This window comes from Centropristis striata, chromosome 3, assembly GCF_030273125.1.
Source record: "Centropristis striata isolate RG_2023a ecotype Rhode Island chromosome 3, C.striata_1.0, whole genome shotgun sequence".
NCBI lineage: Eukaryota > Metazoa > Chordata > Actinopteri > Perciformes > Serranidae > Centropristis > Centropristis striata.
The window spans coordinates 29917612-29943412 of NC_081519.1; the positions used below are offsets into that span (position 1 = coordinate 29917612).

Below are 25801 nucleotides of genomic sequence, written 5' to 3' on the forward strand. Positions count from 1 at the left end.
CGGCGGTCAGAACAAAAAACATGGTGGACAGTTCTCCCGTTTTTAGTGAAAAAAAATCAATATTTTGACTTAGTTTCTGCATAAAAATGGATTTTGATCACATTTCTAGCGAGAAATATATGTTTTATTTTCTAAATATTCACTCAGTGAATGTACATAATCACTTTGTATGTTGGAATAGCCACGGGATATGACTGTCATTAACTTGCAATGTAGCGAAATGTCAGTTTCACGAAAATTTAAGTGATTCCGTGGCTATTCCATGGATTTTGAGTTAAGCAAATCCGTGGCAATTTCACGGATTTCTGTGAGGCCAGGTTCTGATATAAATAATGTCAAAGAAAGCACTGGAACTGGGAATTTAGGTCCATATTGTCCAATCAGAATACATATGAATAGAATTTCATGGCCACATGGGAGAACTCAGTGTGTTCTTTCAAGCGGGTGAGAGCAGATGTAGGATCTTTTCTCCAAGACCTGCCGGGCGATCTTCTTGATGTTGGCATCGTTGTTCTCTGGAGAGTCTGGAATGGATTGACATGGAAATTACAAAACAACTTTCATTTGTTAAATACAGAACACAACATTCTCATTCGTCTGGATCATGTCACTGTACAACTTTAGATTACATTCAGGTCATTAAAAACCATGCACAGTGTGAAAATGAAAGCAGCGAGGGGTTGGAGTGTTGGCATGTGGGGTTTTGTTGGGGAAATTCCGCAACACATGCAAGTCTTTTGTACTGAGATGCAGTAAAAAAAAAAAAAAAAGAAAAAGGCAAGGGGCTGTTCTCAATTACCGTTTCGTGTTGAACTTACGTTTTTGTAACTGAACCAGCATGTAATTGTTCTTGAAGAAAGTTTCGCCGCAGAACGTCTCTGCAATCAGCACCTAGAAAAGCCAAAAAGTAATTCATCAAAACCTGCAGACATGAATCCATCTGGAAAACTAAAAATGATCCAGGAGGCAGTTAAAAGCACAGGAATGAAATGTCAAGTGACACATTTGTATTTGTAGTATTTGGTGTTTGTTATTTTCATTTGCAAACACAGCGCAACACAAGACAACAAGTGGAAACATTAGGCACACATTTTATCAATAACCCATAGGTTTTATTCTATTCAGGGTTCGTACGGGTGCTTGAAATCCTTGAAAATGCTTGAATTTAAATGTTATATTTTCAAGGTTTAAAAAGTGCTTGGATTTTGGATAAAGTGCTTGTAAACGCTTGAAATTCTTACTGTATTTCTCTTGCAATCTGACTATATCCATCTATAGACTATAGATAATCACAAATGTCAATGTAGAAATAATAAGTAGCCTATCTGAAATGAAGACCGTTCCTCCTAAAAGTGTAATACCATCACTGTTGGTATGGTTCAGTGAAATCTCACTTTTAGTATGTAAATACTCATCTAAAACATGCAATTTACAACAGGTGTAAGGTACTGGAAAACCTTGAAAATTTACATTGAAAGTCCTTGAAAAATGCTTGAATTTGACTACTGTTAAAGTGTGCGAACCCTGTCTATAGTAGCTCTTTCTACACATCATAGAAATAAGTTAAAGTCAACAGGTACAAAAGCAAACATGAATACCCAAGCACAGTGCAACTACACTGGATGAGCCTAATGATTGAAGCCATATTTTCTTTTAAAATAATTCAGAACTTGGTTTGAATTACTTTGTGCCCCTCAGGCAAAACATTTCAGTCTTACAAAAAGACATGATCTTTGGAATGGAATTCATTTAGACAGGATCTCTACAGTCTATAGTGTATACTTCGCATAACATACAAAGTTGGGCGGCTGCATGTTTTCTGCCTGTAGCTACAGTGGAGAGAATACTGGAGGAGGAGCAACAGGCTGCCCATCTGAAACACAGAGGGCTGTTGCAAAAGAGGATAACACAAAGCATTCACTGCCTCCTTTTATGTCTCTCTGTTGAGTGTTTGTATGCTTTGCTTTGCTCTACATCGCTGTTTATGATTACACAGAGCACACAGACGTACAGTCAGTGTTGACAGTCTGCTAACCCATGTTCTTCTCCACCTAAATCTGTTCTCATAAAAACTGCTTTCACCATGAAGGTGGAGTTACGCAGGTTACGCCTTGACAAATTGTGAACGTAAAAGCTATACTAAATCTAAATAGCTACTGGTTTGGGTTAACAAGCAAGGCACATCTGCAGATAAAAGTGGCTAATTAAACAAGAGACGGGAAAAGATGAGGGTTTTTATAGAAAACCTGCATATTAATCTCACCGTGGTAGAAGGGCCAGAGTGGAGCGTTTAACCCTTTGATGCACAACATATAAACACCTTCTAATGCACAACATGGGTCCAAAATGACCTGCATTCATTTCCCATGTTATTTCGTGCTGGCCATGTGTTTGAATATTTTTTTTTTTTAATTACAACAGATCATGACATCCATTTTTCCTTTCATACTTTATGAAGAAAAATAGCTTTTGTATTATTACATCAAGTTTACACACATGGGTCACAAATGACCTTGTGCATTAGAAGCGTAGTGATACAAAAAGGGTTTTTATTCAAAAAGTAAGAAATGAAAACAAAAAATTAGGATGTATGATGATCAAAAACAAGTTAATTGAGGAAAACCTGGAATACTGAATGATGAAATTAATTTATTGCAAAGATATAGAATATAAAAACTTAGTCAGGTCACTTTAGACCCATGTTGTGCATCAAAGGGTTAAAGACATGACACGTGTGCATAAAAACCTTACATAGTCAACATTGTGATTGTGACATACAGTAGACTCCAATGATTCATGTGTTTCGGTGCGCGCTTTGAATCAAGGAGGAAACGAAACGGCGTGTCTGAGAAAGCCAGGGTTTGTTGAAGAAAACCTGCTCGTGAGCAGGTTAAGTTCTCAGAGTCAGTTACCGTGGTAACTCAGCCAGAGCTGAAGTTACCTCGCTTTCTGGAACAGGAAACTCAGAGTTTCCCTCATTTCAGGGTTAACAAACTCGAGGTATCACTAAACCTGCTTTCTGGAACAGGCCCCTGGTGTTTGTCACTCTAAATGTAAATGCAAATGGTAATGATGTTCCTTGGGAGGGTACTAAAGTACATGTTTTTACTCCATATGGTCAGACAGTTAATGCGCTGGGTTGCCATCTCAATGGGAAGTATAGTATGAAGTAGGGATGGGCGATATAAAAGATATATCGATACATTTTTAATTGTGATATGCAATTAGACCATATCACATATATCGATTTAGTTCAACTGTTCTTTCTTTCTTTATATATAAATGCTGCCCTTACTAGGGTTTGTCATATTTAGTTCTTTTGTAATGTTCATTATTCTTTTCTCATATAAATATATTGATTTCAGAAAAAGATTGGCCTATTTTATTTCATAGGCTATTTTTATTTAAGATATTTTTTTATTTAAATGTGCACTTTATGAAGCTTTGATTTTAAAAAAGGTACTCCTGTTGTTATACAGTATTTATGTTGACCTAAATAAACGGTAAATGAAAGTACTTGTGACATGTCATATTTGGCTTTGGCTTTGACTGAACTTTTGCTCTCACTTTGCGATAAAAATATCGGGATATGTATCGTATATTGATATTCAGCCTAAATATATTGGGATATGACTTTTGGTCCATATCGCCCAGCCCTAGTATGAAGTATGAATGATTTTCGATTCGTAACACGGACTGTGTTTCTTCAGAGAATTAGCAACTGTTAGAAGACGAAAATGCTTTCACAGCCTGCCTAAATAGGTCTTAATTAAAACCATTGTGTGTGTGTGTCTGTGTGTGTGTGTGTGTGTGTGTGTGTGTGTGTGGGCACCTCGTGGTCGTGATTCTTGAGCCCGTTGATGATGGAGCGGCTGGCTCTGGACAGGACAGCTGTCATAGCGTAGATGTTGATTATTACATCTGCTACTCTCTTCAGGATGAGCTGTTCATCCACTAGTTCCTGACAACACCAATTAAAAATAAGAAGGATTCAATCATCGATCATAACTCGGGTAGCATCCCAGAAGACTTCTGACAATAAAGTTAAGTATAAAATGTGTTCTTAGCTTGGCAGAATTCTTGGCAAACACTTCGGATTTAGCTCTTAATGGACCAGTGTGTTGGATTTAGGGGCATTTTTGTCAGAAATGGAATTGAATAAATACATTTCTCAGTTTTTTTTTCCATTTCAGTTTTCATTAAATCACCTGAAACTAAGAATTTGTCTTCATATCTACATAGGGAGTGGGTCCTCTTTCACAGAGCCCATCATGTTAGCACCAACTTTAGCCTAGGCTCTTTTAAGGTGGACCGACTTTTAAGGTGACCCAGCTATTCTCATTTTAGTGACAGAAGTGGGATATACTGCAATGCATTGTAGGTACCTAAAAGCACTTTTATTTGGAGATTTGTAAGAGTGAGAGAAGGTCCTAGGTAACTTGCAGCTTTGGAGAAATTGTGATTTCAATGTTCTATTATAAACATACATTTGGATTTCATTTTCCTTGAAAGAAAAGTTACAAAGATGATTATGTGGCTTCAATAACAATTCTTTGAAAAGGAAAATTAGAATGAAACACAGAAACACAATTGGCAAGTCAGGCTTAAAAAAAAAAAAAATGAAATAGGAATTCAGCAGACTAAAAGCATATAATCAGAATAAAAATGTCCATTTCAAAATGTTCATGCTCATTAACCATTACAGTTCAATGTTGTCTGTATGTACTGAGGCTGTGTTCACAGTTTTCCAGTGCAATGAGGAAACTGTAACACATCCAAACCTATCCGACTGCCTGACTGCTTGTGTTTGTTGCTCTGTTAGACTTTGCTGCAGGGATGTTTCTGCATTGTGAGTACAGTGTTATCATAACCAGAGAAAGACTGAAACGTTTGAAAGTAAGATCCATATTGTAATGACACCAGAATGATCCTTTAAATGTTGAGACCACTTACCAACATTGATCAATAACGTCATTAAATTGGTAAGACAAATATGTATTGTCTTATCTTCGTGTCCAGGTCTGATCTTTTCTTTATTTTTATTTTTAAACATTTTGTCTTTATTTAGAATCACATTTCAATAGCACATTACAACAGTCATCACCGTTATGATAACTGGCATTGTGATCCAAAATTTTAGAATTTATCTAGTTATAAACAAATGAACAGAACTTGGGGGTGTTTCCCCTCTACAAGTAGTAAAGCAGTTAAAAAAAAAAAATGAAAGTTACATAATATTAAACAAAAGGGATTTTCGGGGCGATGTACAATCTCCACTTCTCACAGACTTCCTCAAATTTAGCTTTTTGAAGCCTCACAGAGAAAGTGATTCTTTCCTTTACAAAAATGTCAGAGATGATGTCATACCACTCGTCCATCGATGGGCTGTCTGGCTTAAGCCATTTCCTTGTTATAGTTTTTTTAGCAGCTACACTCAGTATGCCAAAAGGGTATTTTGTGTTTTTATTTGAGGATGTAGAGGGTCTGATCTTTGAGGGGTAAGAAGAACAATGGTTGATAGAGGAAAAAAAACTTCCCTGTAAAGGTTATTTACTTGATTTCAGCAGTTTAAATTTATGTTCAGGGTCTTATTCTTTAGCAGCTGAAGACTGTAGTGGGATGAAAGCCCTCTGAGGACACTTCTCATGAATTGGATCAAAATGGAGGCAGGGAGAAGGGATTTGGAAATCTGACCTGTTTCCAAGAGGTTTATAGCTTCTGTGGGAAGCCGTGATTACAAAAGCACAGAAAAGGAAAAAAGGCAAACACTCTGAACAGTGGCCCCCCCTCAGAAACACTGATTGGACGATATCTTCTGTCATTAAGAGAAACTGACATTCAGCTATTAACCCTTAAGAGTCTTGGGTTATTTTGTCCATTTTTTAAATACTTTTCATTCTGCCACTTGGGGAAAAAAAGTGCAACATGCATTGCATATTTAACATAGCTATCATACTTCAATTTTTGTTTTTGCACAATCTCATTTATGTAACCTGATAATTATTTTTGACTTTGACTTACTGGATTAACATTCTGAACCCAAAAGAAACCAAAAAACAACAAACATTAAAAAAAGATTTTTAAAAATTATGTTTTTTCCCCTTTTTAAACAATAACGCTCAATGAGTTTTAAATGTTGCAAATGTGTTTATAGATTGCAGATATAACATACAAGTATATATTTTTATGCTAAATATATTTGACCTTACCTCTGTTTTACTTATGGTTATCATCATTAAACAAAACCTGGGGTTCCTAGCCAGTCCTTTAGAGCAGTGATTCCCAACCTGGGGGGCCTGACCCCCAGGGGGGCGCCAAAGATCCGCAGGTGGTCACGAAGCCCTCTTGATTTTAAGGGATGAAATAAATCTAATGTGTTAAATATAGATGAGTCAGCATTTAATTCATTAGTGGGACAAAAACAACTAAATAAGGGCTACATTAAACGATTATTCAATTATTTAAATAGAAAAATCACAATAGAAAAGTTTAAAAATAAAGGCTATATCGCGAGAATAAGGACATCATGTAACATCCCTCCTGCAGTATACACAGGTAACCTCACCTAGCTGTAGCCTCACCTAGCATTAACCTCGCCTAGTGGTAACCTCACCTAGCAGTAGCCTCACCTAGCGGTAGCCTCACCTAGCATTAACCTCGCCTAGTGGTAACCTCACCTAGCAGTAGCCTCATCTAGCATTAACCTCGCCTAGTGGTAACCTCACCTAGCGGTAGCCTCACCTAGCATTAACCTCGCCTAGTGGTAACCTCACCTAGCGGTAACCTCACCTGGCGGTAACCTCACCTAATAACAGAAACACAGAGAGCTAATGGAAAAATGGCGAAGCGTCAGGGAGATGAGAATGCTGAATATCTCCAAAAGAAAAAGAGAGGGTACCATGAAAGTCACATTGAGTTCGGCCTCATAGAAGCAATGGACAATGGGGGGTCGCCAAAGTTTACAAGGGTAAAAATGTGGTCCCTCAAGAAAAAGGTTGGGAACCACTGCTTTAGAGGGAAGGTGACGGCATCGCCACGTTTTTATGTCGTGATGTCATGAAGAAGTAAAGTGCCCATGATTTCACTGACTCTAGAGGATTGAAGACAAATGAGGAAACAGGAACAGGAATTGGAAACATGTGAGCAGGCATGCCGTTTTTCCAGAATATAAAAATCAATCAAATGTTACCTTTCCATATCTGTACAGCAGGGTCTCCACAGTGTGTCCAAACATAGTGACATTCATTTCCAACTTCTTTGCACTTTCCTGTAAACAGAAAACTCCTGAGCCTCAACCAATACACCAAAGGCTTGCAGAAAATGTATCCTTTAAAAGTTCAAATAAGTTCTTACTGTCAAGCTGGGATGCACCACCCACTCTTTCCCTGTAAGGCCGTGGTTTTTTGGCGTTCCAAATGCTTCCCAAAATTTCTTGCCTATCATGCCCAAGGCCATGCCAAAATTTCCTCTCTTCATCTCCCTGCAGGCAGAGCAGAGAAAAGACTAAACACTGACTACAGACTATTATGGAAGTTTTAAAAAATTACAAGCTTGTGATTTGTGTTTTAGCAAAGACAATTTACATTCATGAATACCATCACCATGGCCACAGACTCACTGCTCATTTTACTCCACTAACATAATCTAATCTCCAAAAATTACATATTTTTTTCCTTACAGACCATACAGGCAATAATAATACAACATTCATATTCTTACTTGATTTTCCCTGTGAGGATTGTGCCAGCATACTGCATCCCAGTGAGAGCGATGTACATCCTCAGGATTTCATTGGTACCCTGAAAACATCAACAGATTCAAAATAATGGCCTGCTATCAATTTCACATCTTCTATTCTGCATGTAAATGGCAAAACAGCCCACAAAGAACACATCAAAAAGGTGGTGCACTGCAAAAAAGGGGTGTCTAAAAACAAGATAAAGATAAATCTGAGGGAAATGATCTTGCTGCATGGACAGACAATTTCACTTGACAAAATTTCTTAAATTAAGATTATTAAATCTAGAAATAAGCATGTTGAACGCTTAAAATAAGAAATTCACTCTTAAAACAAGATAAATTAAAGCTGCAAGCAGCGATGAACTGGCCCGAGCAGAGTGACCTGTAAATTATGTGTTTTATCTTGTTTTAAGAGTTAATTTCTTATTTTGAGCGTTCAACATGCTTATTTCTAGATTTTACAATCTTAACTTAAGAAATCTTGTCAAGTGAAATTATCTGTCCATGCAGCAAGATCATTTCCCTCAGATTTAGTGTTTTCATCTGTTTTTTAGACACACCTTTTTTGCAGTGTGTGTGTGATCGTGGGTGTACTGTGGGATAATAGGGCACCACACTACATGCTGATATTTGCAAGAGTTACATGTTGTATTACCAATATAACATGGTAAATCACTTTACATTTAGTCATTTAGCAGACACTTTTATCCAAAGCGACTTACAGGAAGAGTAAAAGCAAACAATCAAGGTATAGTGCAAAAGGAGCTATTAGTGCATCAATAAGTGCTAGTGACAATTCTTTGAGGAGTAGAATTGTCGTGTGGTCTAGGAGAGAAGATGCTCTCTGAAGAGCTGGGTCTTCAGGAGGTTTTTAAAAGGTAGAGAGGGACGCCCCTGCTCTGGTTGGAACTGGTAGTGTGTTCCACCAACGGGGAACAAGAAATGCAAAGAGTCTGGATTGTCTTGGACCAACGGGGGGCAGAGCTAGACGCCGTTCATTGGAAGAGCGCAGCAGTCGTGAGGGAGCATATGTCTGAATCAGGGCGTTCAGGTAGGTAGGAGCAGTACCGGAGACAACTTTGTAGGCCAGCATTAGAGATCTGAATTTGATGCGGCTGCAACAGGTAGCCAGTGGAGCTCAATGAGCAGCGGTGTGACATGTGACCTTTTTGGCTGGTTGTAGACCAGGACCATCACGTTCTGGATCATCTGAAGTGGTTTTACTGTGCAGGCTGGCAGGCCTGTCAGGAGGGCGTTACAGTAGTCAGGTTTTGAGTTGACGACAGCTTGTGTCAAGAGTTGAGTGGCATGTTGAGTTAGGTAAGGTCTGATTTTTCTGATGTTGTAAAGTGCAAAGCAGCATGACCGGGCAACTGAGGCGACATGACTGGAAAAGGTGAGTTGGTCATCAATCATCAGCCCTAAGTTTCTCACCACCCTGGTGGGGGCAAGACACATGGAGTCAGTTTTGATGTTGCATTATCTTCACTGACTACAGTAAAGTACTCCAGGAGAGTCCCATTCATCAAAGAAATTATGTTTATGTTATTTGAATTTCACTGTCAGAAATTAATTTCCACAGCACTGTACATGTGGAAACAGACAGAATATATTGCTCAATAGACAAACGCCACCTAGTGACAACATATGTGGACCACAAAAAACACTCAACGAGGCCTCTTATCCAGGCACTTCATTATTATGGATGTTCAGGCAATGGGTGGTAGTGATTGAGTTTTGTGGGCTGTTTTTTTTTGGTACAGGGATTATAGTTGCAGTTTTCCAGAGGGTTGGTATAGTCACAGCCTGGGAATCAATGTTATAATAACCAGTTAGTTAGTTTTGTAACCACAAAATACAGTTTGTTAGTTTTCGTTCCTTTTTTTAAAAACTCTCGTTTTTATTTTTATTCCTGTTAATGAAAATGTTTTTTCAAGTTAGTTGAAAGTTAGTTTTTGTTATTTCTTTGGTTTTCGTTAACTATATAACCATGGTTGTGGGTTCTTCACCCTGTTTGTAGTGCATTTCACCAAAAAGCAACCTTCGCCTGAAGCTGTTTATTTTTCTGCTTCTAGACAGGAATAACAAGAAGGCCTCTTCTGTTCATATACAAGTCAAAGGAGAGGGAGAAGGAGTCGTGTGTACACGGCTTATGGTGTAACTTGATGTTACTAAACCACCTGCTGTTGACGTAAATGCAGACCCCACCATGCATCTTTCCCTATGCTTTCCATCTGTCAGACCTGATAATTGTGCAGTTGTCCAGGCTGACCTCGGCATCACAGACCGACTCATGGAGCCAGGTCTCGGGCAGAGTGATGATTCAAATGTCCCTGAATGCCCTTTCCACTCGGCACTGGGCGTGTAACAGGTTCATTTTTATTCTGGAGTGTACAGAGATTTGACAGGACGAAGGCGGGGAGGAGTCGTCTAAATAAAAAGCTGAGTGTAAGTTAAACAAGACACAGACTATCCTAAATTAAAAAAAACCCTAAAAATGAATCTCTGAAATTATGTTCAAAATCTTTGTTTCACCATCTTCTCGTCAAACTGCTGGAAATATGACAAAACGTTAGGTGTTGTCGGTGATAGCAATGGCCCTGATGTTATTATAACTTATTATTTTTTAATGAAAAACTATAAGAGTACCTCAAAGATAGGCAGGATGCGACAGTCCCTGACGTATCGCTCATAGGGGTAGTCCTTGGTATAACCCAGACCTCCGAGGATCTGAAGAGCTTCACTGACACAAAGCCAGCCTCCCTCGGAACTGAAAACCTGAACAGGAGATAGAGAACACACATCATGACACATTTTGCTTAATAATGGTTTTATATGAATAAGTTGAATGACAAAGCTGTCTAACCTTCACCATGGCAGCCTCTAGAGAACAGTCGGGCAGCCCCGGTCTGTCCATTATCCCTGCTGTCAGGTACGCCATGCTCTCCATCACGTAGGCATTAAGAGCCATTAGCGCAAACTTCTCCTACAGCAGCAGGGCACAAACACAGCTGATCCAATCCAATCCACTTTATTTATATAGCACAATTTTAGCAAACACAAGGTTTCCAAAGTGCTGCACAAACAATGAATAGATAACACAACACAAAGAGATGTAGTAAACAATAGAACAGTAAAATGCAATAAGATAAAATAAATTAAAAATGGGATAAAAATGAATAAAATAAAATGTAAAATGTACTGCCTGCACAAAAATTAGCAGACTGACTGCTGGTGATTACAGACTCCAATGCTGTATCTTCCACCTTACTTCACAATTTTTCAGATCAATATACCAAATATGCATTTTTATCTTTAAGTACATGTATATTCCAAATTCCATTCCTAAACCTTTCAATGAACATTTCCACTTTAACTCACAATTACATAAGTACAAAACCACACACACGTGCACACACATACACACACTTTATTGTTTTTTTTAATATTATTATAATTGTGCTTCATTTTTATGTGTCATTTTTTTTATCTATTTCATAGTTACTTGTTTTTAATTTAACTTGTGAATTTTAATATAGGTAGAGGCCCTGTATAATATATGTCGAAGCCCTTCTGAGTTTCTTGCCGCTACCTTGCACCTTCCTTTTGTTATTTCTTTATCTTTTTCTTTTTGTCTTATTATTGTGCAAAATAAAAAAAAAAATTTAAAATTAAAAAAGAATGAAGGAAAGGTGGACTGTACCTGAATCATCTCAAAATCAGCCAGGGTTTTGTTGAACTGCTTCCTGGTTGCAGCGTACTCAGCAGTCATTGCTGTAGAAACCCAGACAGAGATGATGTCAAACTGAAGGAATGTTACTGACCCACACATTTAACTTCTTTTTTTTTTTTCAGCTGGTGTACAGTGTTTTACCAATCAGTTTTTTTATCATCCCAGCTGAAGAACTGCCCATACTGAACCTCCCTGAGTTCAGGATGTTCATGGCGACCTGTCCAACACAAAGCAAAGGGTTGGTGTGTGCATCAACAGTGTTCTGTTTCCATAGTTGTTTAATAGTTAGAGGAGTATGTTCATGATGCCACCACTAGTGGGCAGTGGTCTCTTTAAGAGACACAGGAGCAGGTTAGGGGAAGCCATGCTCTAGATCAGTGATTCCCAACCGTGGGGGCCCGACCCCCCAGGGGGGCGCCAAAGATCCACGGGGGGGTCGCGAAGCCTTCTTGATTTTAATCTGATGGGTTAAATATGTACATCTATACCTATAAATTCGAAAAAAGCCAATCTACAAGCTCACAACACATAGCAAGGCTTCATGTCAGTTTGAATATCTGTGTTTTTCAAAAGTAAGTAATTTAGCATTTAAGTCAGAGATGGGCAACTAAAATGCTGGAGGGGGCCAAAATGTTTCATGGACACTACCACAGGGCCACATATAGGACTGTGCACTTAACCAGATATGATGAAACTGCATTTTTAAATATGTTAACAGTCCAGTAACTTAACATATTTCATGCTCAATGCATGTATAACAGTATAAATAGGAATACAAAAGGTTTGAAGCAAATAAAAAATAACCACTTACTGTGATTTCTTTTTTTTCAGTGCAAGAACAGCAGACCAACATTAATTGGTAAAATGAAAGTAATTTTGTTTTTTATTTTTTCACTGCACTTTTAAGGTTTCATGCTCAAATGCATGTAGTTGTACTGAGGGCCACTTCAAGTGAGGGTGCCCCTAAATGTCAAAGATCTGTAATGTGACATAAACGTTACATTGGGCGTTTATAGTATTTTGGTGTTTATGTTTATGATATTTCTTATTTTTAATTGAATAAACTAGATACATTTTCTGCTCACAGAAACACAAATTTGCCTTTTTCTTTGCATCTTCACAACATATATAAAAATTGTGACATTTATAGTGCTGTTGAACAACAAATTCCATTTCAGATTTGTTTTTAAGTAACAAAATAATAATAAATCAATAATAAATAAAAACAAATAACCATTTGCCTTTTTTGTTTTCATCTCCATAACATATATAATAATTGTGACTTTAATAGTGCTGACATTGAAAAACACACTTATGTACTTGAGAAAACATACATGAACATTACTAGAACATTTAAAATGTTTGTGACACCCGTGTCACCGTGGGTTCTTATGGCTTAAGGAAAAATGCTAATAACTATGCTAATAACAATTCTCTGTTGATTTTCAAGCTAGTTACCAAGCTAGTCTTTATTGATTTCTTTTAACATATGCTACGTGTATAATCAGTAGGAGTACGGTAAAAGATCAATAACATGTTAAAAATAATAAAGTTATGGCTAACTACAGTGATAGTTTAATAACGATAAATAAACAATACAGATGTAAAGTTAAATGTGAGCAAGTTAAAAAGGTTAAAAAGTGAGTGATTTAATTCATGATAAAAAGTATGTTGACAGCATATGTACAAGAGATGTACAGGAGGCAGTTTGACTGATTATGCCACGTTTGTGTGTTCTCAGTTTCACCCTTTTTCGAGTCAATAAACCTGTGGATAAACTGATGACTGTCTCCAGAGTTATGATGAGAGGAAGGCGTTTAACGTAAAGCCAAGATACATTCAGCACATATACTGAGGGCGGCACAAACAGACTCTTACAGACACAGGACTGTACAACAGTTTGTGTTAAGGACAGGGTGGAGCTTACCTTGAACCCACCGCCTACTTCTCCTATAACGTTCTCCACTGGAACTGGGACGTTGTCAAAGGACACTTCACAAGCTGAAAAAGCCAAACAGTTTGATTACAGATGACATGAACAGGCACAAACTCTACCAGGACCAGCCCAATGTATCTGAATGATTAGAGGCTTACTGATGGAGCCCCGGATGCCCAGTTTGTCCTCAGGCTTGCCGCTGGTGACGCCCCCGAAAGCCCTCTCTACGATAAACGCTGTAATCTTATCTTTTTTCACACCATCTACAAGCACCTCTGTCCTGGCAAACACCGTCATAATATCTGCAAAGCTTCCATTTGATATCCAAAACTGAAAAAACAAACAACAAGTTAAAGACAGGGATGGTAAAGTTTAAGGCAACATGAAAATGTAAGTGGAAGAAAAGGCCAGATGAAACATTTGTGAGCTTGTCTGCTCTGACCTTGGAGCCGTTGATCAGGTAATGTTTTCCATCTTCTGACAGCGTTGCTCGGGTCTGAATCGAGGCGGCATCACTCCCACTGAAATGATCACATTGAGTAAGTTAATAAGTCAAGCAAATTCAACCTAAGAATAGCTCTGCCCTACAAAGTCTAACTCAGGGATGGGCAACTGGAGGCCCGGGGGCCACATATGGCCCGCACCCTCACTTGAAGTGGCCCTCAGTACAGCTACATGCATTTGAGCATGAAATCTTAAAAGTGCAGTGTAAAAATGCACAAAATTACTTCTTATTATTTTTTATTTGCTTCAAACCTTTTGTATTCCTATTTATACTGTTCTACATGCATTTGAGCATGAAATATCTTAAGTTACTGCACTGTAAACATGTATAAAATTGCAGTTTCATCATATCTGGTTAAGTGCACGGTCCTATATGTGGGTCGATGAAAAATTGTGGCCCCCTCCAGCATTTAAGTTGCCCATCCCTGGTCTAACTGCAGTAACTACATTTTTGGGCGAAATTGAGTTACAATTAAAAATGAACTCCTTGATGTCGATTTTATCTTGTGACAACGTTTTAGATTTTAGTTTTGCATTATTTCAGAGAAATAATGGTATGAAAATTGTAACTACAAAATCCAACTCAAAACGAATTTAAACATAAAACCAAAGCAGACTGCAATAACTTCACTTTGACCGTGATACAGTGTAGCCTTGTATTTCTGCTAGTATTTCTAGTAGTATTTCTTCATTGTGTTGAATAGTGAAGACAAGAATAATAGAAATTTTAGTTTAATTGATAGGGAAATTATTATCTAGATAGTGAACAAGTAAAACAAAATTAGATAAACTAAAATATAACATTACTTTATAATATTAAGTCTAAAATACACAAATCTTTCAATTTGTTAAACACTTAAATACACTAATAAAGTAAATTTGAAAATGTTTATTCACTGAAAACAAAATATAAAAGCTGAAAGAAGACAACAACATTGTTGTTACTGCTCTCTGTTTATCATTACTATGAGAACCTTTTACAGCAAAACCAGAGTGCAGTAACTACATTTTTGGGGTCAAAGGTCAAATAAATCGTCATGATTTTTTAGCATAAAAATGACATCATCAATACATGTAGAAATAAGTGTCACATCACTTATCTACCTATAACTAATTTAGCTGGCCAGTTAAAAAACATTAAAAAACTTTAAAGCAGTTTATCTCGGTTTAACCCTTTGCGTAGTTACTGCAGTTAGACTTTGTAGAGCAGTGCTAATATCACATTTTTTTTTACTCTTACAACTGGAAATGCTCATTTCTGATTGGTTGGGAATAACTGACTCCTCAAACACAGTCTGGTAAACATTTAACCACTGAACTAAATAACAGTGCCTATATAAGGTATTTACTCCCTCAGAAGGTTTTATGAATCAAAGCAGAGTCAATGTGGCTTTTTTTTACATTGATCAATAGAATCAGACTCCTTTGTGTCAGCATAAAAACAGATCTCTACAATAATTTTAATTCATAAACACTGAAGCTGATTTTAATGAATCTAGAGGGGGAAAATTCATTGATAACTGATACGGTGGCTGATATAGTAATTTTTTGAGCTGGATTGAAAATAAACTTTTTTTGTTAGATTGTACACTGACTTTTCACAACTCTAAAATGTACTCAGACAGCTGCTTTCTCAAACATAAAAATCAGATAATACTTAACATTGTTATATGTTATACAAACAATGTATTACATTGTCAACTAATTCTATAAATAACTGAAAAAAAGAGAATAAACAGGAATAAAATAAATAGCTAACTCAATTGCATTACTGTTCAGTTTCTGTAAATTGCTGACTATTTAAAAAAATAGCTCACATAATTTCTAAATCACACCGAGCAACATTTTCTGCATTATATATTGTGTAAAAAAGTTTTCATAAAAGGCACATAGTGCAAATACACCAACACCAATCTGCCTTTGATAGGCCATATCAGTGAATAATATTTGTCAACTGATATATCTGTCCGGCTAGGGCTGGGCGATATATCGACATAAAAAATATACTGATATATTTTTAAATGTGATATGGAATTAGACCATATCACATATTGATATAGCTCAAATTTGCACTGTGATCCTTGCTCCAGACAAGCTGCTTTCTATATAAACGCTGCCCTTACTAGGGTTTATCATATTTAGTTCTTTTGTAATGTTCGCTATTCTTTTCTCATATAAATATATTTATTTCAGAAAAAGAGTGGCCTATTTTATTTCATAGGCTATTTTTATTTAAGATATTTTTTTATTTAAATGTGCACTTTATAGAGATGTTTGATTTTAAAAAGGTACTCCTGTTATACAGTATTTATCTTCACTTAAATATACAGTTTCAATAAAACTACTTGTGACATGTCATATTTGGCTTTGACTTTGAGTGAACATTTGCTCTCTCTCTTTGCAATAAAAATATCAGGATATATATTGTATATCGACATTCAGCCTAAATATATCAGGATATGACTTTTGGTCCATATCGCCCAGCCCTATGTCCGGCTCTAGAGTTCAGCCCCTTCAAGTCACTATTTAGTAGTTGCATCTTCCAGTTTTAACTCTGTAACATGGCTGGGATCATTTTGTTCTGCATTCTGACTTCGTATTGACAGAAGGTGTCTTCTTGTTAATCCTTTCCACTTGCAAACAACAGAACTACAAACAAAAAATGTTACATTCAGCTGCAGAGGACGAACTGCAAACAAGATATAAACTAGATTTCAGTGTCTTTACCTTCCGGGCTCTGTCAGACAGAAAGCTGCGACGTGTTCTCCTGTGGCCAGTTTGGGCAGATACTTTTCCTTTTGAGCTTCATTTCCTGCAATCAGAATCCCCTGAAACACCAAAAAAAAAAAAACAATTAGTAAAATTACACGGAGCAATCCCCTCAAGAGTTCAAGTTCAAGTTTATAATAGCCATTTCAACAATATAAAATACATAAAATACAGTTGATGGGAATGTGCTTTGGTATGCTCACATATCTCACATCACAATGACAACACACACAAGACAAGAAGGTACATAAATAACAGGGAGAACAACACTAATATACATAGAAAAGTGCATGGTAACAGAGAGTAGCAGCAGGTTCAGTAGTACAAAAAGTGCAAAGAGATGGAGGCCATGGTTATGAGGTAGACCTTAAAGTGCTCAGTGCATGTTCAGGTGACAGTGAATAGCTTGTGGATAGGTACGATCCTTAAAGCGTGATGTTTTGCATGTGATGCTCCTACACCTCTTCCCTGATGGTAACAGAGTGAATAGATGGTATGCTGGATGGGAGGGGTCAGAGGTCATGTTACTAGCTTTCCTGGAGATTCTGGTGTTATAGTGTGAGGCTGTGGTGGGTAGACTACAGTCAATACCACAGCACTACCACACCACACCAGGATGGAGAAGGTGAGCACACTTTAGATGGTAGCACGGTAGAAGTGGGTCATGCCTGCTTGACTGACCCCAAATTTCCTCAGCTGACGGAGAAGGTATAGTCTCTGATGAAATTTGGGGTAAAAAGTTGAATTTATTTTTACGATAGAAATCGTAAATGGTAAATGGGGTGCACTTATATAGCGCTTTTATCCAAAGCGCTTTACACTACACACTATGCTCATTCACCCGTTCACACACACAATCATACTGGTGGCCGAGGCTACCAGGGCACACTGGTGCCACCTGCCACCATTGGGAATTCATTCACACACTTATGAACGATAGCCTAGGTATACCCATACTGCCTTGCGCGCTAGAACTTCATTTCGAACCTCCAGGCAGTCTGGCAAACAGAGAGTTTTCCTAGCCCTGTTTTAGGGATCCAATCACAGAACAGGGAGGGACGGCAAGACGATGATGCGTGCTACTCGGCAGACGGATCCAACATGGCTGCAGCAGACACGAAACTCTTTAGCTGTAGATGCTGTTTTAAATAGATAAGGGGGAAAGTTGAAAGGCGAAAGGTCTCTCGGTGGCTCCGCTGTCCCCCGGCTCGTAGCGAGATCACCGGCGTTACGGTAGCGGGGCTAATAGTTAATAGCCCCGCTACCGTAACGCCGTAACGGTAGCGTGACGCTACCGCCATTAGCCCCGCTACCGTAACGCCGGTGATCTCGCTACAAGCCGGGGGACAGCGGAGCCAGACTAATCTCATTTGTGATTAGTCTGGTGTTAGCCAGGCTAGATGAACGCAGCATCAGGAGCAATTTGGGGTTCAGTATCTTGCTCAAGGATTTTTCGACATGTTGCTGCCATGGTTGAGGATCGAACCACCAACCTTCCGGTTACTGGACGAACGATCTACCAACTGAGCCACAGCTGCCCCAATCGTGTTATTATATACTAAAACCTTCCCACCAGTTTCTCCACGCAACAAACATGCTTGACCCAAGTAATGAGAAGAGTTTTTCTGCCAGGGCTGAAAATGTCATTAATAACTCTGTTCCAGTCCTTCATATTTACCTTCAGTCCAATGGCTTGATGTGCAGCTAGTGTCACAGCAATAGAGCCGTCTAATGCTGTGATCTCTGCCAGTCGTGCATACATGGTGTTGGACAACCCAAGACCCCCTGGGATGAAAAAGAAAGAAAAGATCATTGTAAAATTGTTATTTGAGACACATGAACTACAGTCTTTTTATCAACAAGTTTCAAGTTAACATTTGATAGCTCCCAGGTAGAGAATTAGACTAGAATGAGCCCATTGGGGTTGTTGGCCTCCACCAACTAGCCAAGTTGCAGTTTATCTGTGTTGTCTGTTGAGACTCTTATACTGCTGAACAAAATCTTAACATCAGGGGGAAAAATTACAATTATTCACATTTCGCCTTGGTGGAACAGCAGAGCTTTGAAATGCAAAACGAGCAAACAGGAGCAAGAGACAAGAAAAAAAAATCTTCTTAACTTTCCTCTTTAGTTATTTTCCTTAGATAGAGTAATTGAGAACTAATGAGATTCTTGAAAACAAAGTTCTTAGATTTCTTCTCATATTTCTTCACAACTTAAAGAGAAGCCCTCAGCAGTCTTTAAACATCTACATTGAAAAGATAAGTCTTGATATGCATTTACTTGAACACATTTGTATGACATTCATTTGACGGGGAGAACATGCAAACTCCACACAGAAAGGCCCTTTTTCCGACACCGACCAGCGGTGCGGCGGACACCGGAGACATGGAGGTTGGGACACGCCTCCAACGCCCACAGCGTCCTGGCGGGAATCGAACCCAGGACCTTCTAGCTGTGTAGCGCCACCGTACCCCCTCATCCTAAGTTTTATCTTAGGAACACTTTTGTGAATCCGGCCCCTGGTTATGTTCCACCAACGCGAAATGTGAATATTAGTAATTTTCCCCCTGGTCTTAAGATTTTGTTCAGGAGTGTATGTAGCCAGTTGACAATGTTTCAGATATGCTACAAATTCTAAACAGGTCTTCACAGCAAGGTTATAATAGTTTGGGATTTTTCATTAGTTTTAGTTTTAGTTTTAATTTCGTTGTCAATTTTTGTTTTCAAATTCAGTTAGTTTTAATGAGTTTTTAGAGGGTGTTTGCTGGTTTTAATTCATTTTAATTTTTGGGAAAATTCTTAGTTTTAGTTTAGTTTTTATTAGTTTTAGTGTTAGTTTTAGTTTTTTTGTAATGGTGTATTTGTTGGGTGCCAGATCACAATAAACACATTCACAATAAATGTTGCCTTTATTTCCTTTGTCTGATCCATCTCAGCCCCAATAAGTTTATTAAGTCATAAAACCAGATAGATGAAATAGATTTCATATCAACCAAAAGTATGAAAAAAGTTGACGAAGACGAAAACGAAGGTCATTTTCACTATAATTTTAGTTCGTTTTGTAACCACAAAATACAGTTTCAGTTAGTTATCGTTCTTTTTTTAAAAAACTCTCATTTTAATTTTATTTCAGTTAACAAAAATGTTTTTTCAATTCAAGTTTTCGTTATTTTGTTTTGTTTAGTTTTTGTTAACTATAATAATCTCGATTCACACACACACATCTTTGACCCAAGATCTTTTAAAATCATTTTCAAACAGAGGGGACACACGGTGCCTTTTCACAGAAAATATTGGCTGTAAGCACTAAAGTTGGCTGAAACCAGCAATTCATTTTTTTCTTATTAACCAAAGGCAAAAAGAGCAAATACAGCAAGCTCCAAGCCACAATCATCTCACCGTACTCCTCAGGAATCATGACCCCAAACAGCCCCAGTTCCTTCAACCCCTTCATAGTCTCAGGAGGAATTTGGGCTTCCCGGTCAATCCTCGCTGAGTCAACTGAAATCACAATAATCACTTGCTTATTTCATCAAATGACACAAATTGCCAGATCATTATTCACACACAAAATGTTAAAAAGCTAATAGAATTTTCAGTTTTCTTTAAGTCTTGCATTCATCAGATCTCCTCTCTCACCTTCCTCGTTGAAGAACTTCTCCACAGGTGCAACCAGCTGGTTCAGTTCCTCCAATTCTTCATTTCCAATTTCTGGATAAGGGAAGACCTCGGCCTGGACAAAAACACACTGCTTTACAAACAAAAGAAACAGCTCCACACAGAGACCACAAGAAAATAATAAAGACACAAGTGTTTAAATGTTCCACCTCTGACTTCAGATGCCACAACTGTATGTATACAGAAAAAAATACCAAATGAGATTTTCACTCATTTTGATGGACAAAATCTGCCCATCAGATGCTTCACTTTGCATGATCAAATATGTATCTGTCACACTGAAATAACTGCTGTAATTTCTAGAATTAGCTCAGCCTGGTCTATTGTTTTTCCCATCACTAATGAATCCATGTTAGGGCTGGGCGATATGGACCAAAAGTCATATCCCAATACATTTAGGCTGAATATCGATATAAGTCTATGAAATAAAACAGGCCAATCTTTTCTGAAATAAATTATGTGAGAAAAGAATAACGCACATTACAAAAGAACTAAATATGACAAACCCTAGTAAGTGCAGCATTTATATAGAAAGCAGCTTGTTTGGGGCAAGGATCACAGTGCAAATTTGAACTACCGTATTTTCCGCACTATAAGGCGCACCGGAGTATAAGCCGCAGCAGCTAAATTGAATGATGTGTACATATATAAGCCGCACTGGACTATAAGCCGCAGGTGTTTTAATGTTTAATGACCATATGTAAGGGTTCGTGCACAGAGGGGATTGTCGGGAAAGAGATGGCTGCTTGAGGAAGCTTCTTTTACAGCCAGATTGACTGTCTTTAACTTAAAAGCTGCATCATATGCATTTCTACGTTTGTTTTCCATAATGAGGGTTTGTGCATGAAAACTTCCTTTGCACAAACTATCTCGCTCTCGTAATGTCGGTCTGTCTCTCGTTCTGTCTCTCGTACCACTCTCGGTTTCACTTTTACTTTTGCGCGCTACCTGTTTCACTGTTTTCCGGCGCCCTGCCAGATTGGCTCGGGGTCCTTCGTCTGCCGCTGAATACGTCACACAAAACGCTACGGAACGGCAACTCCGACAAGCTAAGTAGCTTTCGACACAAATACACACAGACAAGTGAAAAACACCTTTAAAGTATATGAAGGACCCCGAGCCGATCTGGTACGTACACCTCCTCGCAGACCGGTCATAGAGCCCATAGAGTTAAAGTTGGTGGACTGTAACCTGTAAATTCCATAGATTTAGGAGGTAACCTAGTGGCCGTTAGCTGTAAAAATCCATAGATTAGCCGCACTGTTATATAAGCCGCAGAATCGAAAAATGGGGAAAAAGGCGCGGCTTATAGTCCGAAAATTACGGTATATCGATATATGTGATATGGTCTAATTCCATATCACATTTAAAAATATATCGATACATTTTTTATATCGATATATCACCCAGCCTTAGGTTATTTAAGGTTTGAATTAGGGAAAGAGTCTTCAACACAACACAATAGAAAGACAGAAACTCATTCAACTTATTTAAGATATTTTTATTTAAATGTGCACTTTATGGAGCTTTAATTTTACAAAACGGTACTCCTGTTGTTATACAGGCATCATCGGTGTGTGAATGAATTCCCAATGGTGGCAGGTGGCCTGCCAGGGTAGCCTCTGCCACCAGTATGAATGTGTGTGTGAAAGGGTGAATGAGCACAGTCTGTAGTGTAAAACGCTTTGAATGGTCGCAAAGCGACTAGCGCTATATAAGTGCAGGTCCTTTTACCATGTTGATTTAAATAAACGGTTTCAATAAACTACTTGTGACATGTCATTTTTGACTTTGACTGAACATTTGCTCTCACTTTACGATAAAAATATCAGGATATATATCGCATATCGATATTCAGCCTAAATATATCGGGATATGACTTTTGTTCCATATCGCCCAGCCCTAAAATAACCCCAACTTGTTATCAGTGGTGGAATGTAACTAAGTACATTTACTCAAGTACTGTACTTGGGTAAAATTTTGAGGTATGTGTAGTTTACTGAAGTATTTCCATTTTATTGAATTTTATATTTCTACTCCTCTGCATTTTGAGGCACTTTAATTTTGTACTTTTTACTCCACTATTTTTAGCTGACAGCTTTAGCTAATTTCCAGGTCAAGATTTAACATTGTGGGGCATTCCACATAAAGACTACTCAAAAGTTAGTGTTCATTGTGCTGCTAAAAAATTTGTACTTTAACTTCAGTAAGATTTGAATGCAGGACTTTAACTTGTTGTGAATCCTGCAAGTCGCAGTTTGATATTAGTACTTTTACTTTAGGAAGGGATGTGAATACTTTATCCACCACTGGCTCTACGTCATCTATTCTATGCTGGAAACAGGAAAAGTAGAAATGAATACATTGTAATTATCAATTAATGCATGACATGAAATATCCTCGTTACTGCGGTTAATTATCATTATTATTTCATAGGTCAAATATATATATATATATATATATATATATATATATATATATAAAGAAATAAAAGAAAGAAGGTTTATATATACCTTTTTTCTTTTTTTTCCTTTTTTTTTTACAGCAGACAGAAAAGCAGGTCAAATTAATTGTTAAGGATGGCTCAGTCCCATTCAATATCCCAGCTAGCTCTTCCAGTGAGCCAGCATGTAGAATACGACCAGTGGCGGTTCTAGACCAGTTTTACTGTGGGGGCCAAGCAGGGGCCAGTGTTTAATCAGAGGGGCTCATTAAAAAACGGCAAAGATTATATTTAAGCATCCATAACTTTTATTTTAGCTCATTTAAGAATCTCATTTAAATATATTTGGAAGATACAAATACACTGATTGAAACAATGAGACCAACAATAATTATTTTTGCACGACAATGACATTTCTCATTTTTGTGCACAATTACTTTTTTTTATTTTGAAAGTGCAGTATAGTGAGAATGGTCTTTTATATATATATATACACAAGCTTTTATTGCACAATTAAACTATTATACAATGTACACATTCTGGGTTCCTTTTGTCTACAATGAGATATTGTTTGAACAAAAAATAGGTCAGAATTGTTCCATTGTTCATCGTTATAAGTTGATCATTTAAATATAAATTTGACACAGGGGCCACAGCAGGGGCCAAGGGCTTCTTCACAGGGGCAGTGGCCCCTGGAGGCCCCTGTGTAGAACCGCCACTGAATACGACCCTACTAAGTGGAATGTAGCAATCATTGTGTTATAAAATACACTTGTGCTTTTCCTGATTCACTTATTTCATGCAGCACAGAGAGAAGATAAAACCATATTGATGTTGTTACCTTGTTGATCTGACCCAGGAACAGGTCCTTGGCATAGGCCAGGTGTCTGGGATGAGTCCTAAAGCTCCTCTGCTGCTGCAGCCGGACCACTTTGTTCCCGGCATGCCACACGTTACAGGCCAGCAGCCGCTGTCCGATGTGGACAGACTTAGACAGGACAACTAGCCGGTTCACGTTCATCATTCTTCTCTAGGAACTCTACTTCCTCTAGTCCATGGATGTATTCAGCAGCTTATAACACCTTTCACCCCTTTCTGTCTCATGCTGATGACGTACACAAATGTCGAGATGATATCTTCAAAGACCCTCGGAAACAGGAGTTTTCCGATTAACGAATATGAAAAGACTACGCTTTATATCAGCATAGTTAAAGATGTAGAGACACAAAACTAAATAATGAACTCAAAGTGACAAACGTCTCTGTCGTCGGTTAATATGCTTATGGTCATTTAAATATTGCGGTCAAGTGAGCCGTCATTCGCTTCTCCATAGTCAAACCAGCCGTCCCTATATAATGTAGTGCGCCCGTATTGTGATATTTATGGTAAGTTCATTGAAACTGCTCCAAGCGAGCTAACATGAAGGAGAAACACTTTACTGTCATTCTTTCTCACTTTTCTCAGCATAAAACTCTTATCCGCAAAGAGGAGATGAAGTATTAACTTTATATCAACACACCACGTGAAATGAAATGTACACGAAAATCTATTTGTTGTGTCGGCGTGCAGTTTTCAGTTTTCAGAATAAAGTGTTACACAACCAGGCCCAAATAGCAGATAATTATTGAAATAAGATTAATTGCATGATTTTCACAGAACTGTTGGATTTTTTAAATTGATAAAACGCCTTTAGATATAGACTGTTCAGTAAAATATTACATTATATTAAAATTAATTTAAATTAAACTGTCTCTTTCCAGTCACTAATTCCACTTCAACTACATTCAACAGGACCTCAGATATCTTCTCACAAACTTATAGGACTTTTCACTGTGGAAATTCATAATAAAATGCACTTGAATATTTACTGTACAGTAAAATATTACAGTAAAAATGTATTAAAATTAAATTGTCTGTTTCCAGTCACTAATTACACTTCAGGTTAATTCTACAGGACCTCATGTATCTACTCAAAAATTTACAGGACTTCTCAATGTGGAAATTGATAATAAAATGCACCTGAATATTTACCTTACAGTCTATATCCAAAGGCGTTTTATTAATACAAAAAAATCCACAGTGAACAGTTCTGTGAATATCAGGCAATTAATCTTTCCATATTTATCTGGTATTTGGACCTGGTTATGTCACACTTTATTCTGAAAACTGAAAACCGCACGTCGACACAACAAATAGCCTACATTTACGCCGTAACGCAATTTGATTATTTCACGAGGTGTGTTCATGTAAAGTTAATATTGGGGTCGGCAACCTTTGTTGGCCGAAAGAACAGAAAAAATGTCAGAATGGAGCCACAAACCTTATTTTGGGCCTTACAATAACGACAAAACAGCCTACTAAGTCTAAAATAGCCTATATATACCTATCCTATAATCAATATTACTAATAGGTCATAATGAGCGAGGACCCGAGTGCAAAAGAGAGGCTGGACACCAAAGAAATGTCTCAGGAGATTTAAAATCAAAAGGGAAACACAAAACAAGACAAGAAGTCTGCAAAATGTAGAGGTGAAGGCACCAGGCCGTAGACTTTAATAAGTTATGATGCACGTTTTAGTTGTTGAAACTTTTTTAATACTGTATATAAGCTAAACATTTATACAATTGTGGAGTACAAATTGCTTTGGGCCCATGATGAATGAAAATTGAAATGTAAAGAATTAATTCATTTCATTCATTCATTCGTTTCATTTAATTTCATTTCTTTGTCCCAGCCACAGGGAGCCACTGCAGATGGCCTGAAGAGCCACATGAGGCTCAGGAGCCTCAGGTTGCCTACCCCTGAATTAATACTTCATCTCCTCTCTGCAGGTAAGAGTTTTATACTGAAAAAAGTGAGAAAGAATGACAGTAAAGTGTTTATCCTTCATATCAGCTCGCTTGGAGCAGTTTCAATGAATTTACCATAAATATCACAATACGGGCGCACTACACTATGTAGGGAGGGCTGGTTTAACTATGGAGAAGCGAATGAC

At 37.8% G+C, this 25801-nt stretch overlaps 1 protein-coding gene across 1 annotated transcript; it reads right to left on the reverse strand.

Annotated features, from left to right (window-relative positions):
- Nucleotides 1–416: 416 nt before the first annotated feature.
- acad9 (acyl-CoA dehydrogenase family, member 9) lies at nucleotides 417–23906 on the reverse strand. The gene is made up of 18 exons (XM_059329296.1): nucleotides 23648–23906; nucleotides 20325–20418; nucleotides 20085–20186; nucleotides 18361–18467; nucleotides 16641–16741; nucleotides 13852–13930; nucleotides 13568–13739; nucleotides 13401–13474; nucleotides 11615–11690; nucleotides 11444–11514; nucleotides 10607–10726; nucleotides 10390–10518; nucleotides 7720–7799; nucleotides 7354–7480; nucleotides 7190–7267; nucleotides 3833–3961; nucleotides 819–891; nucleotides 417–524 (listed from the first exon to the last, which is right to left on the reverse strand). The coding sequence occupies exons 1-18, from the start codon at nucleotides 23828–23830 to the stop codon at nucleotides 424–426; spliced, it is 1896 nt and encodes a 631-aa protein (XP_059185279.1). The 5' UTR covers nucleotides 23831–23906; the 3' UTR covers nucleotides 417–423.
- Between the last annotated feature and the right edge of the window lie 1895 nt (nucleotides 23907–25801).

Bases quoted from the DNA above. Each gene is read 5' to 3' on its own strand.
- acad9 (XM_059329296.1), bottom strand. From the start codon at position 23,830: ATGATGAACGTGAACCGGCTAGTTGTCCTGTCTAAGTCTGTCCACATC. The intron at 20,419-23,647 runs GTAACAACATCA...GTTTTTGTCCAG, and splicing joins TCCTGGGTCAGATCAACAAG to GCCGAGGTCTTCCCTTATCC. The intron at 7,481-7,719 runs GTAAGAATATGA...CTCTGCCTGCAG, and splicing joins ATCCTCACAGGGAAAATCAA to GGAGATGAAGAGAGGAAATT.